General features: G+C 42.5%; 1 protein-coding gene across 4 annotated transcripts in view; it reads left to right on the forward strand.

Moving 5' to 3' along the window:
* Positions 1–12,311, forward strand: part of LOC121328407 (adipolin-like) — a 56,673-nt gene that overhangs the window by 24,557 nt on the left and 19,805 nt on the right. For 3 of the 4 annotated variants that reach the window (XM_041273050.1, XM_041273049.1, XM_041273048.1), the window contains exons 2-4: positions 4,204–4,323; positions 6,608–6,719; positions 7,731–7,912. In XM_041273050.1, coding sequence (XP_041128984.1) covers positions 4,204–4,323; positions 6,608–6,719; positions 7,731–7,912 — 414 coding nt within the window. The remainder of the gene's footprint in view (positions 1–4,203; positions 4,324–6,607; positions 6,720–7,730; positions 7,913–12,311) is intronic. The other variant, XM_041273051.1, reaches the window with a different exon arrangement.

The raw sequence follows: 12,311 nt of genomic DNA on the forward strand, positions 1-12,311 counted from the left end.
AGCGCCACCTAGAGGCTCAGAGCAGTATTTTTTCTTTGTTTTTCTGGAATTTTCTTTTTGGAGAATTTTTGAATTTTTTGGAGATTCTTTTGTATTTTTTTTTTTTTTTTGAGAGAAATGGGCAAAAGGCAGAGGTAGCAGAGGCAGCAGCAGCAAAAGCAACAGCAGAAGCGGCAGCAGCAGCAGCTGCCATCACCAACCCAAACCCTATGGGAGGACCCAGCAAGCTTGTTCCCGTGGAGCACGTGGTGCGGGAACGATGACCACCGGTGGGAGTCCTGTCCAGATGGGCCAATTGCTGACTGGTGTGGGCGTTGTGAGGAGGACGGTCACAACTGGGCAGGATGCCCCCACAACCCAGACCAGGAGCAACTAACAACCCCATCCTCGGCAGTCACCCCACCAGCCTGTCACAGGGGGTTTACAGCAACTTCAGAGCTATAGCTTCATTGGAAAGAACTCGCACACATCTCTGAAAAAAAATAAATGGAAGAACATTTATACCCTGAATAAAAAGTATGTTATTAAGAGAATATATTCTTCTGTGGCGTTTAAAACGTACTCAAATTCTGAGACACCACAGATAGTGATTATGTGCATATTCAAATATAAGTCCAGTCATTATGAAGTATACATCTACATTTTTCATGCAGTGTTGGAAAATAGCATTGTGATAGGGGAGACCTGTGCTGGCTACGAGGCGCATGTATGATCCTGCAGGGGGGGTCGGGAGCCCTGTGTGATCCCTCTGCCAATCATGGCAATGACACAGAGAGGTTGGTTGAAGGCGTGTTGCATCTCTCACTCTCTGAGCTGTCTGGAACCGGATCTTGGGGGGTCGATCGACCAATAAAAATGAAGCTTTGCTGTTTCTTCGCTCTTGGCCTGTTAGGAGAAATGACAATGGGAGCTCTGTTCGCAAACCTGGGTTAAAAATGAGAGAAAGGGACAAGCAAGCCTGGTTGAGGAAGAGAGCCACTACAAAGAATTTACCACGTACCCCTAGTGGGTGATAGTGAGGGAATAGCAAAGCATAACTGAACCCCGAGCCACCCCGGATAGCGAAGGCTGCACCTTTTGTTTGTAGTTTTGTTATTGTATTGTGTAGGCTTTCGCCTTTTGTTTTTGGAATATTATTTTAAGCACCTGTGAGTGCAATCTGGATTTTGATCACCCCTACCATTGTTGGTAACCCCTGTGTGATATCTAATTACCATTGTCGGTATTTGAGTCACAGCATAAGAGCGCCCTCTGCTGGGATAAATAAAACCATGCACCCCAGTGGTGTTTCAAATAAACTTTCTGACTCCTGTGTCTAGTGAATTCCCCACACCCTCTCACAATCATCTAGAATGTTTTTTTTTTGTGTGTTGGGTATTAAAACTCACATTCGCAAATGCCTCTTTATATGAGTATGTGAGTGACTTATAATGCTTTTCTATGACACAGATGTGTTGTTTAATCATTGCAATTGAATTCTATTGTTGTATAATTATTAATTAACCTTTTTTTCCATTCAATTTTAAGTAAGGCTCTATATTTTGTATTTCTTGCCAGGACCCCCTTGTTAGTGAAATGTATATCTACACAGTTGTGATTGACCGAACAGTTTTCCCCACCTCACACTTGCTGCTTCATTATGATTGGCTACAATGTACATCATTGTGGAAAGAGACAGGGGAAAGTGGCCTCGCTAGACCCTATCTCTTTGCAGTAGTGTGGGCGCTCACATTCAAATTTCATGTTTGTGTAAATCCGGCTCCCCAACACCTGCTACAGCACAGTAAACAAGACCCTCCCCAACACCTGCTACAGCATAATAAACAAGACCCTCCCCAACACCTGCTACAGCACAGTAAACAAGACCCTCCCCAACACCTGCTACAGCACAGTAAACAAGACCCTCCCCAACACCTGCTACAGCACAGTAAACAAGACCCTCCCCAACACCTGCTACAGCACAGTAAACAAGACCCTCCCCAACACCTGCTACAGCACAGTAAACAAGACCCTCCCCAACACCTGCTACAGCACAGTAAACAAGACCCTCCCCAACACCTGCTACAGCACAGTAAACAAGACCCTCCCCAACACCTGCTACAGCACAGTAAACAAGACCCTCCCCAACACCTGCTACAGCACAGTAAACAAGACCCTCCCCAACACCTGCTACAGCACAGTAAACAAGACCCTCCCCAACACCTGCTACAGCACAGTAAACAAGACCCTCCCCAACACCTGCTACAGCACAGTAAACAAGACCCTAATGTTATTTTATATATATATATATATATATATATATATATATATATATATATATATATATATATATATATATATATTTTTTTTAAACAAGCAAACTGGACTTATACCAGCACTTTGTAAATATGACTTTTAAAATAATGGTGGAAAATACAAAACAATACTTGAAATGAAATGAACCACTACTTGCCCTAAGTAACAATGTTCTGCAACTAACAGACCACAGAAAGTATTGTGTAAGTACAAAGTGCAAACATACCCCAGCACCTAATGCTTTCTCCTAATACTACTACCTCAGGCACTGTGTCCAGGCTGCTGTCATCACTGATCTCCAAACCTGGTACTGGAGCTGACAGAACTAAAGTAACATCAGCACTGGTTGCCAGGGTTACACCGCAACACCGTACTGGCTAACGTTGTCAGCATATGTCATTTATTCCTTGTTTGTTGAAGCACCCTGTCCAGACCCACAGTCTTTATCAAATTATTTATTTGCAGCAAAACCATTACAAATATATATTTTTACACCATATGATTTTAGGTGTATGTCTACAGTTCACATGACATTGCACAAATGTGCTTCCAGTGTTGTTGCAAGTGATTAGTGCATCTAGAGTTTGAACTATTCTATGTTGCTGGCAGTTTCCTCCAAAGTCATTATTAAAATACAGTGATCAGTTCACACTAACTCTGTCAGTGGGGTTGATAAAATATTGGGTTGTAACTTTGGTTCCTTTGACATTTTTAAACATGTTTGGTACTGTTTTACTTCTCAAATACAGTAGCCTCTATTTGGTGTAATGTTTTTGTAGAGCAGTAATATCATGACATACTGAGCTACGCAATTCAGAATACAGGTAGAACTGAGGGAATCCTCGGCTCATGACATAGTGAGCTACACAATTCAGAATACAGGTAGAACTGAGGGAATCCTCGGCTCATGACATAGTGAGCTACACAATTCAGAATACAGGTAGAACTGAGGGAATCCTCGGCTCATGACATAGTGAGCTACACAATTCAGAATACAGGTAGAACTGAGGGAATCCTCGGCTCATGACATAGTGAGGTACACAATTCAGAATACAGGTACAACTGAGGGAATGCTCGGCTCATGACATAGTGAGGTACACAATTCAGAATACAGGTAGAACTGAGGGAATCCTCAGCTGTTGACATACTGAGCTACACAATTCAGAATACAAGTAGAACTGAGGGAGTCCTTGGCTTATGTGTGACCCAACGTTCCTCACAGATACTCCAGTGCTACACTTCCAGTCATCTTTGAGACGTTGCATGAAGGAACGAAGTCAACTCTGAAAAGATGCCAGTCATAGGAAGGGCAGTGATCTTTTTTTTTTTTTTTTTTTTTTGGAGAAATATATGTATATTTAAAAAAAAAAAAAAAATGACCTCAGGAAGAGCCGTTGTCTAAATAAATGAGACAGTCTGCATTTTCTTTCCTACAAGGATTTCCAGAAGCAACTCAGGTGTGTCGGCTGTGTTCCTTCAACAGGAGGTGCAGCTTGGAAAAGAGGGCAAAAGACTTCACCAGTTTCATTGTTCACAAATGCTATGAAAAAAAAACCATTAAAAATAAAATACACTTTTAACATTATGCATCTTTCATATAGGAAATGTGAGATCTACAAAGCGATGGTGATAGATATTAGATTTCCTGGATTTATTTGATTAGTTCTGTGTACATTAAGAGTCCCCTTTTCTCAGCGTCACATCGTAGAATACCACATAGGTTCCTGTTTAAATTGAGTGTGAATTGAAAGCGACGTACATTGTTTTCTGTAATGGTTTTAAGTTAGAGGAATTTTAGAAATATGTATGAATAATGTCCCTGTGTTTGACTGTTCTTTCTGTCAGGACAACATTTTAAATGAGATGCCAATCTCACATTTAAATTAATAGATCTTTTTATCTGTGTAGCTTCCAGAGCCTCGAGATCACCGCCCAGTGGACCCTCGTGGCTCGTGGTTTGATTTTGTAAAGAGACCCGAGGAAAAAAAAGAAAAAAAGAAATGCAACGGAAAGGGGAGGAAGCCATTAGTAAGTTCATTCTGTTCTTTATTGTTTTGTTCCCTTGAAAACATGACTAGACAAGATCAGGACAGGGGTGAGGGGCTTGGGGTGCACGTGGCAGTGGAGGGGCTTGGGGTGCCCGTGGGCACCCCTCCCCTCCCCGAACCGGTGCCGTGGGGAGGGGAGGGGCACTTAATTAAAGCCTTTAACATCTTAACAGGAGTTGACATACAGTTAACTTGAACCAATACTTTAAGTGCAGGACAGAAACTAGGACCAGAAGACATAGTTGGAAATGAAGTGGAGCCACTTTGAAAGGAGACCCTTCTTCACACAAAGAGTGGTGAAGGCATGGGATGGGTTACCTAGTCTTGTTGAGGCAGAATCACTTGGATCCTTTAGGACCCAACTTGACAAAGTGTCTTAGGTTCTTATATGGAGACTGTCTGTCCTGTATGTCACACTTACATTTTTACATAGAGAACCGCTTTTTAAAGTACGTATGCAGTAGCTAACAAAACAATTTCAGTACCTTATTAGATATTAGACGGCCATCACTTTGTGGATCTCACATTTTCCTAATGACAGAGACGCACATTATGTTAAACTTGTATTTGGTTTGTAATGGTATTTATAAACAGTAAAATGGATGCATGTATTGTGCTCTCTTTTCCATGCTCTACTTCTCATTGAAGGAATGCATCCAACACATGTGAGCTGCTTTAGGGAGTTCAAGTCCTTGTTGGAAAAACAGTTATCAACGTTTTGTTTTTTTAGATAATGACTCTTCCTAAGCACATTTAAAAAAAAAAATATATATATATATATATATATATATATATATATATATATATATATATATATATATTTCTCAAAAAATAAAAAAAAGATTTCAAATGTTTAAATGCCATTTATTTGATTTAAAAGAACTCCGGCTCCAAGAAGCAAGATGCATTGGCTCGTATTTGAGAACCAGTCACCGCTTTTCCATTGACTGACATGTTTCAATGTTAAATCCCTCATGTGACTTTAGGAAGTTGACCAGAAGTACAGCATTAAGGTATCTAGTAGGAACCTTCAATAAATAGTATTTTTTAACAGCTTCAAATAAATTACCATTTAAAAAATCATGTTCACTGTACGTCACACTGACATTTGTGTCTATTTCTGGAGAATCGCGTCTCCCATTGTCATGCAAAATAGTGTTAAATTGTTAATTACTTTTCTTTTCTGAACAATGTTGATATATTTCACGGTCATGATCCTTTTCATGGTAATGCCAGCCCTCGTGGTGGAATCCCAGCCGTGGCGTGGGGTGCATGTAAAGGGCATGCTTGTTTGGATGTGCCTCTGCAAACCCACAGCTACACGCATGTTAAGAAAGTTAACCTCAATTAGGCCAATATTAACAAATGGAATTTCTACTTCAATTTTTTGTGCCGGTCACTAATTTCTATGCTTTATGGAAATGGCGTGTGAACACGAAATACATCACTGGATCAGTAGTCCCAAAACAGCACTAAATACAGAACAGAGACCCTGATCTGGATCCAAGTTAATACATTTCCTTTCCTTTGAACTCAGCTGTTAGAACCAGGGCAATTGTTTTTATTCATTTTTTTTCCCCTGGTGGGCTCCAAAAGGAACTTGATAAGTGAATTAGTGTTATAAAAAGTAATTTACAATGACAGTCTGCTAAATGTGGCTAGGTAGTCTTAATGAGAATGAACTGTATCATGTATCAAATAGAAATACATGTTTACTAGAACATGTGAATATTTGACACCTATGTAATGAATGAAGCGAACAACAGCTTATGGAATTATTTTACAATCACTTTAAGACTTTGGGTGGGGGGGGGGGGGGGTTGAGGGCTACAGACTGCTCCCAGACCTGTGGATACACATTTACTGTTGCAATCACACAAATAAGCTGCTGAAGCCATGGATGTTTTCTCTCAGTTTACAAGTGCATTAATGTAGTCCTCAGTAGTCATTGAAAGCTGGATTTATGATGATTTGCCTGCATACAGAGTATCAAGTATTCTTCTTCTCAGAGTTGTTTCTCAATGGTGGGAGGCACAGGGCTGGCATGGCTTCCTGTCTCAGCTGTACCAATCTCTGCTTTGACAGCTTTCATCAAAACATGCCAGTGATGCTGAATTGTATGGTTGTGATGGCACTGTAGTCACCTGGGGGCTAGGTTGAAAGTTAGATTTGAATCATGATATCTGTCTCTATATTTGTATGGTTGTACTCTATTGAAAATGCTCAGTCACAAACAACTTTATACACATTTATTCTTGTTATAGCCTGGACCTGTTGGCCCCCCAGGACCCCCAGGGCCACAGGGCCCACCCGGGCCCCCAGGAGCCGAGGTGACTCAAGAGGTCTTACTGAAGGAGTTCAGAGAGATGATAAGAGGTAGGTCACTCTCAACATCTTTCAGGAGGTCTTACTGAAGGAGTTCAGAGAGATGATAAGAGGTCTTTCAGGAGGTCTTACTGAAGGAGTTCAGAGAGATGATAAAAGGTAGGTCACTCTCAGCATCTTTCAGGAGGTCTTACTGAAGGAGTTCAGAGAGATGATAAGAGGTAGGTCACGCTCAGTATCTTTCAGGAGGTCTTACTGAAGGAGTTCAGAGAGATGGTGAGAAGTAGGTCACTCTCGACATCTTTCAGGAGGTCTTACTGAAGGAGTTCAGAGATGATAAGAGGTCTTTCAGGAGGTCTTACTGAAGGAGTTCAGAGAGATGATAAGGGGTAGGTCATGGTCGACATCTTTGTCATGCTGCTGCTATGTGAGTACATGGTAAGACCTGAAGAAACTGCCATTCATCCATGTGCTTTTTCATTTAGCTTTTAGACTAAAACATTAAATGCACTGGAAGTTCTATAGTAGCTCCCACTGGGCCAGTGCAGTCTTCAAGCTCATTAAGATAGATTTTATTGGAGGCAGTGGAAGCACTTAACACAACCAAAAATGTATTTCTCCACAGGGGAATAACTAAGCAAGTTTTACTGATAGACGTTGTCTGGCATGAAGTTGCTTGGGGTAAATCCACACATGCTGTGACTTAGTGCTGAACTGGCAGGCATAGAAAAATCACTGAATGAGGGTGCAATCAAACACATGTACAGAGGTGGCTCTTTTGAAACCTCAAATGGTTTATTAAGTGAATTTTAACATCCCATAGTGAGATGATGCTGAATAAAATAAACTGAGCCCTCAAACATGCTGCTTTCAAGTTGTATAGTGCATGCAGTACTTTCTATTTATCAGTAAAATTCAAGCATAGTGTGATAAAGCACAGTCAATGTATGGTAAAGCATAGGCAAGCATTGTAAAGCACAGAGAGATATGGTAAACCAAATTTAAAAATGTGTTAAATTATTTTTCTCATCTTGGTGCTGACTGTTTCCACTTCCCCTTCAGAGGCTACAGAGAGACGAGAGGCAGTGAACACCCAGACAAGCCCCAGTGCCGCACCCCCTCATGCCATTGCACTGGACAGCATTGCATACTACAGGAGGCTGGAAGAGGCCTTCCACTGCAAACTGAAAGGACCGCTTATTGTAGACAAGAAGACCCTGGCGGAGCTTCAGGTGTTTCAGACGGTAAGTATTGTAATGGATTCAATTCAGTGCGGTGCTATTTGGGTGAGTGTTGTAATGGATTCAGTTCAGTGTGGTGCTGTTTGGGTGAGTGCTGTAATGGATTCAGTTCAGTGGGGTGCTATTTGGATGAGTGTTGTAATGGATTCAGTTCAGTGCGATGCTGTTTGGGTGAGTGTTGTAATGGCTTCAGTTCAGCGGGGTGCTGTTTGGGTGAGTGTTGTAATGGATTCAATTCAATGGGGTGCTATTTGGGTGAGTGTTGTAATGGATTCAGTTCAGTGGGGTGCTGTTTGGGTGAGTGTTGTAATGGATTCAGTTCAGCGGGGTGCTGTTTGGGTGAGTGTTGTAATGGATTCAGTTCAGTGCGGTGCTGTTTGGGTGAGTGTTGTAATGGATTCAGTTCAGTGGGGTGCTGTTTGGGTGAGTGTTGTAATGGATTCAGTTCAGTGCGGTGCTGTTTGGGTGAGTGTTGTAATGGATTCAGTTCAGCGCGGTGCTGTTTGGGTGAGTGCTGTAATGGATTCAGTTCAGCGGGGTGCTGTTTGGGTGAGTGTTGTAATGGATTCAGTTCAGTGGGGTGCTATTTGGGTGAGTGCTGTAATGGATTCAGTTCAGTGTGGTGCTGGTGAGTGCTGTAATGGATTCAGTTCAGCGCGGTGCTGTTTGGGTGAGTGTTGTAATGGCTTCAGTTCAGCGGGGTGCTGTTTGGGTGAGTGTTGTAATGGATTCAGTTCAGTGGGGTGCTATTTGGGTGAGTGTTGTAATGGATTCAGTTCAGTGGGGTGCTGTTTGGGTGAGTGTTGTAATGGATTCAGTTCAGCGCGGTGCTATTTGGGTGAGTGTTGTAATGGATTCAGTTCAGTGCGGTGCTGTTTGGGTGAGTGTTGTAATGGATTCAGTTCAGTGCGGTGCTGTTTGGGTGAGTGTTGTAATGGATTCAGTTCAGTGGGGTGCTGTTTGGGTGAGTGTTGTAATGGATTCAGTTCAGTGGGGTGCTGTTTGGGTGAGTGTTGTAATGGATTCAGTTCAGTGCGGTGCTGTTTGGGTGAGTGTTGTAATGGATTCAGTTCAGTGCGGTGCTATTTGGGTGAGTGTTGTAATGGATTCAGTTCAGTGCGGTGCTGTTTGGGTGAGTGTTGTAATGGATTCAGTTCAGTGCGGTGCTGTTTGGGTGAGTGTTGTAATGGATTCAGTTCAGTGGGGTGCTGTTTGGGTGAGTGTTGTAATGGATTCAGTTCAGTGCGGTGCTGTTTGGGTGAGTGTTGTAATGGCTTCAGTTCAGCGGGGTGCTGTTTGGGTGAGTGTTGTAATGGATTCAGTTCAGTGGGGAGGCTATCTGGGTGAGTGTTGTAATGGATTCAGTTCAATGGGGAGGCTATCTGGGTGAGTGTTGTAATGGATTCAGTTCAGCGGGGTGCTGTTTGGGTGAGTGTTGTAATGGATTCAATTCAGTGCGGTGCTATTTGGGTGAGTGTTGTAATGGATTCAGTTCAGTGCGGTGCTGTTTGGGTGAGTGTTGTAATGGATTCAGTTCAGTGGGGTGCTGTTTGGGTGAGTGTTGTAATGGATTCAGTTCAGTGGGGTGCTGTTTGGGTGAGTGTTGTAATGGATTCAGTTCAGTGGGGTGCTATTTGGGTGAGTGTTGTAATGGATTCAGTTCAGTGTGGTGCTGGTGAGTGCTGTAATGGATTCAGTTCAGTGGGGTGCTGTTTGGGTGAGTGTTGTAATGGATTCAGTTCAGTGGGGTGCTGTTTGGGTGAGTGTTGTAATGGATTCAGTTCAGTGGGGTGCTGTTTGGGTGAGTGTTGTAATGGATTCAGTTCAGCGGGGTGCTGTTTGGGTGAGTGTTGTAATGGATTCAGTTCAGCAGGGTGCTATTTGGGTGAGTGTTGTAATGGACTCAGTTCAGTGTGGTGCGGGTGAGTGTTGTAATGGATTCAGTTCAATGGGGAGGCTATCTGGGTGAGTGTTGTAATAGATTCAGTTCAGCGGGGTGTTGTTTGGATGAGTGTTGTAATAGATTCAGTTCAGCGGGGTTATGTTTGGGTGAGTGTTGTAATGGATTCAGTTCAGCAGGGTGCTATTTGGGTGAGTGTTGTAATGGATTCAGTTCAGCGGGGTGCTGTTTGGGTGAGTGTTGTAATGGATTCAGTTCAGCAGGGTGCTATTTGGGTGAGTGTTGTAATGGACTCAGTTCAGTGGGGTGCGGGTGAGTGTTGTAATGGATTCAGTTCAATGGGGAGGCTATCTGGGTGAGTGTTGTAATAGATTCAGTTCAGCGGGGTGTTGTTTGGATGAGTGTTGTAATAGATTCAGTTCAGCGGGGTTATGTTTGGGTGAGTGTTGTAATGGATTCAGTTCAGCGGGGTGCTGTTTGGGTGAGTGTTGTAATGGATTCAGTTCAGCGGGGTGCTGTTTGGGTGAGTGTTGTAATGGATTCAGTTCAGTGCGGTGCTGTTTGGGTGAGTGTTGTAATGGATTCAGTTCAGTTGGGTGCTGTTTGGGTGAGTGTTGTATGGATTCAGTTCAGCAGGGTGCTATTTGGGTGAGTGTTGTATGGATTCAGTTCAATAGGGAGGCTATCTGGGTGAGTGCTGTAATGGATTCAGTTCAGCGCGGTGCTGTTTGGGTGAGTGTTGTAATGGATTCAGTTCAGTGGGGTGCTATTTGGATGAGTGTTGTAATGGATTCAGTTCAGTGCGGTGTTGTTTGGGTGAGTGCTGTAATGGATTCAGTTCAGTGTGGTGCGGGTGAGTGCTGTAATTGATTCAGTTCAGCAGGGTGCTATTTGGGTGAGTGTTGTAATGGATTCAGTTCAGTGGGGTGCTGTTTGGGTGAGTGTTGTAATGGATTCAGTTCAATAGGGAGGCTATCTGGGTGAGTGCTGTAATGGATTCAGTTCAGTGGGGTGCTATTTGGGTGAGTGCTGTAATGGATTCAGTTCAGTGCGGTGCTGTTTGGGTGAGTGTTGTAATGGATTCAGTTCAGTGGGGTGCTGTTTGGGTGAGTGTTGTAATGGATTCAGTTCAGCGCGGTGCTGTTTGGGTGAGTGTTGTAATGGATTCAGTTCAGTGTGGTGCGGGTGAGTACTGTAATGGATTCAGTTTAGTGGGGTGCTGTTTGGGTGAGTGTTGTAATGGATTCAGTTCAGTGGGGTGCTGTTTGGGTGAGTGTTGTAATGGATTCAGTTCAGTGGGGTGCTATTTGGGTGAGTGTTGTAATGGATTCAGTTCAGTGCGGTGTTGTTTTGGTGAGTGTTGTAATGGATTCAGTTCAGCGGGGTGCTATTTGTGGTGAGCTTTAAGTGGTTGTACTCTTACCTGCCCTGCACTTCCATTCACTATATGGGTGCTGTAGGTTTAGCAAATATGTATAGACAATAAAGGAAAATTCTCAGTTTTCTAGCCTTGGCAGCCAGGAAAAATGTTACACTTGTACATCCTAAGTCATTTCAACTGTCTTTGGGATCAAAGCATGTCAGTCAATAGGAGAAGCAGCTGGTTGGTTAATGGAAGATTGAAGGGGTAGGGACACTTTCATCATCCATGTGAAATAATCAAGCAAGTACGACCCTAAGAGAAAGCATGGCTTGCAAACAGAGATTGTTTTAAAATAAAAATGCAAGTTTACTGTGACCTATGTTTCTTTCAAGAATGGACATTTGAGGCGAATGAAAGTACACAACCTGTTAGAGTTCTGGAGTTATCTTGTTAGCTACAATTACTTTAATGTATAATTGAATCAGTCGATTACTGTCAGAGAAGGGCTGATAGCACTTCATTGTGTTTTCCAGTGGTCTCAATTCATTTATTCATATTAGGACTTGGAATAGCTCAAGCCATAAGACTCAATCTAGTATTAAATTGAAAGACATGTTCAATAGAAGTCAGTGCTCTTTGGTTCCCAGCTGACAGGAATGATAAGTTTGTGAATTAGCTTGCTGTGCCACCTTGCCCTTGAGGCTGTTCATGGTACTGACGCCTTTTAAAGAATTCATATACTACACGGAACTTTGTTTTCTGTTACTAATTTCTTTCTGCAATTCTAAAGGGCGATCTAGACGTCCTAATAGCTATCATTATCTCTTTAAGCAAGGCAGAAATGTATCAAATGCTATAATTTAATTTGGTTGGAAATAGTAAGGGTAGAGACTGGAGTTTAAAAAAAACATTTTCCCACTCAGTGTTCCAAAACACGGTATATGGACAACACACAAAAGCTACTGTGTATTTGACTTGGAAGTTTCATTTTGTGGCAGTCTGTTACTCCAGATATCAGAACAATGCCAAAACTGACTAAATGAGAAGAGTGTCTGACATGTACCCACTCTAACTGATCTCTGAGCCCAGTACAAGTAGAACCTTAGCACTGTTATGCAAATTCAATTACTGTAATCTGC

Source organism: Polyodon spathula, chromosome 16 (assembly GCF_017654505.1).
Source record: "Polyodon spathula isolate WHYD16114869_AA chromosome 16, ASM1765450v1, whole genome shotgun sequence".
NCBI classification, from domain to species: Eukaryota; Metazoa; Chordata; class Actinopteri; order Acipenseriformes; family Polyodontidae; genus Polyodon; species Polyodon spathula.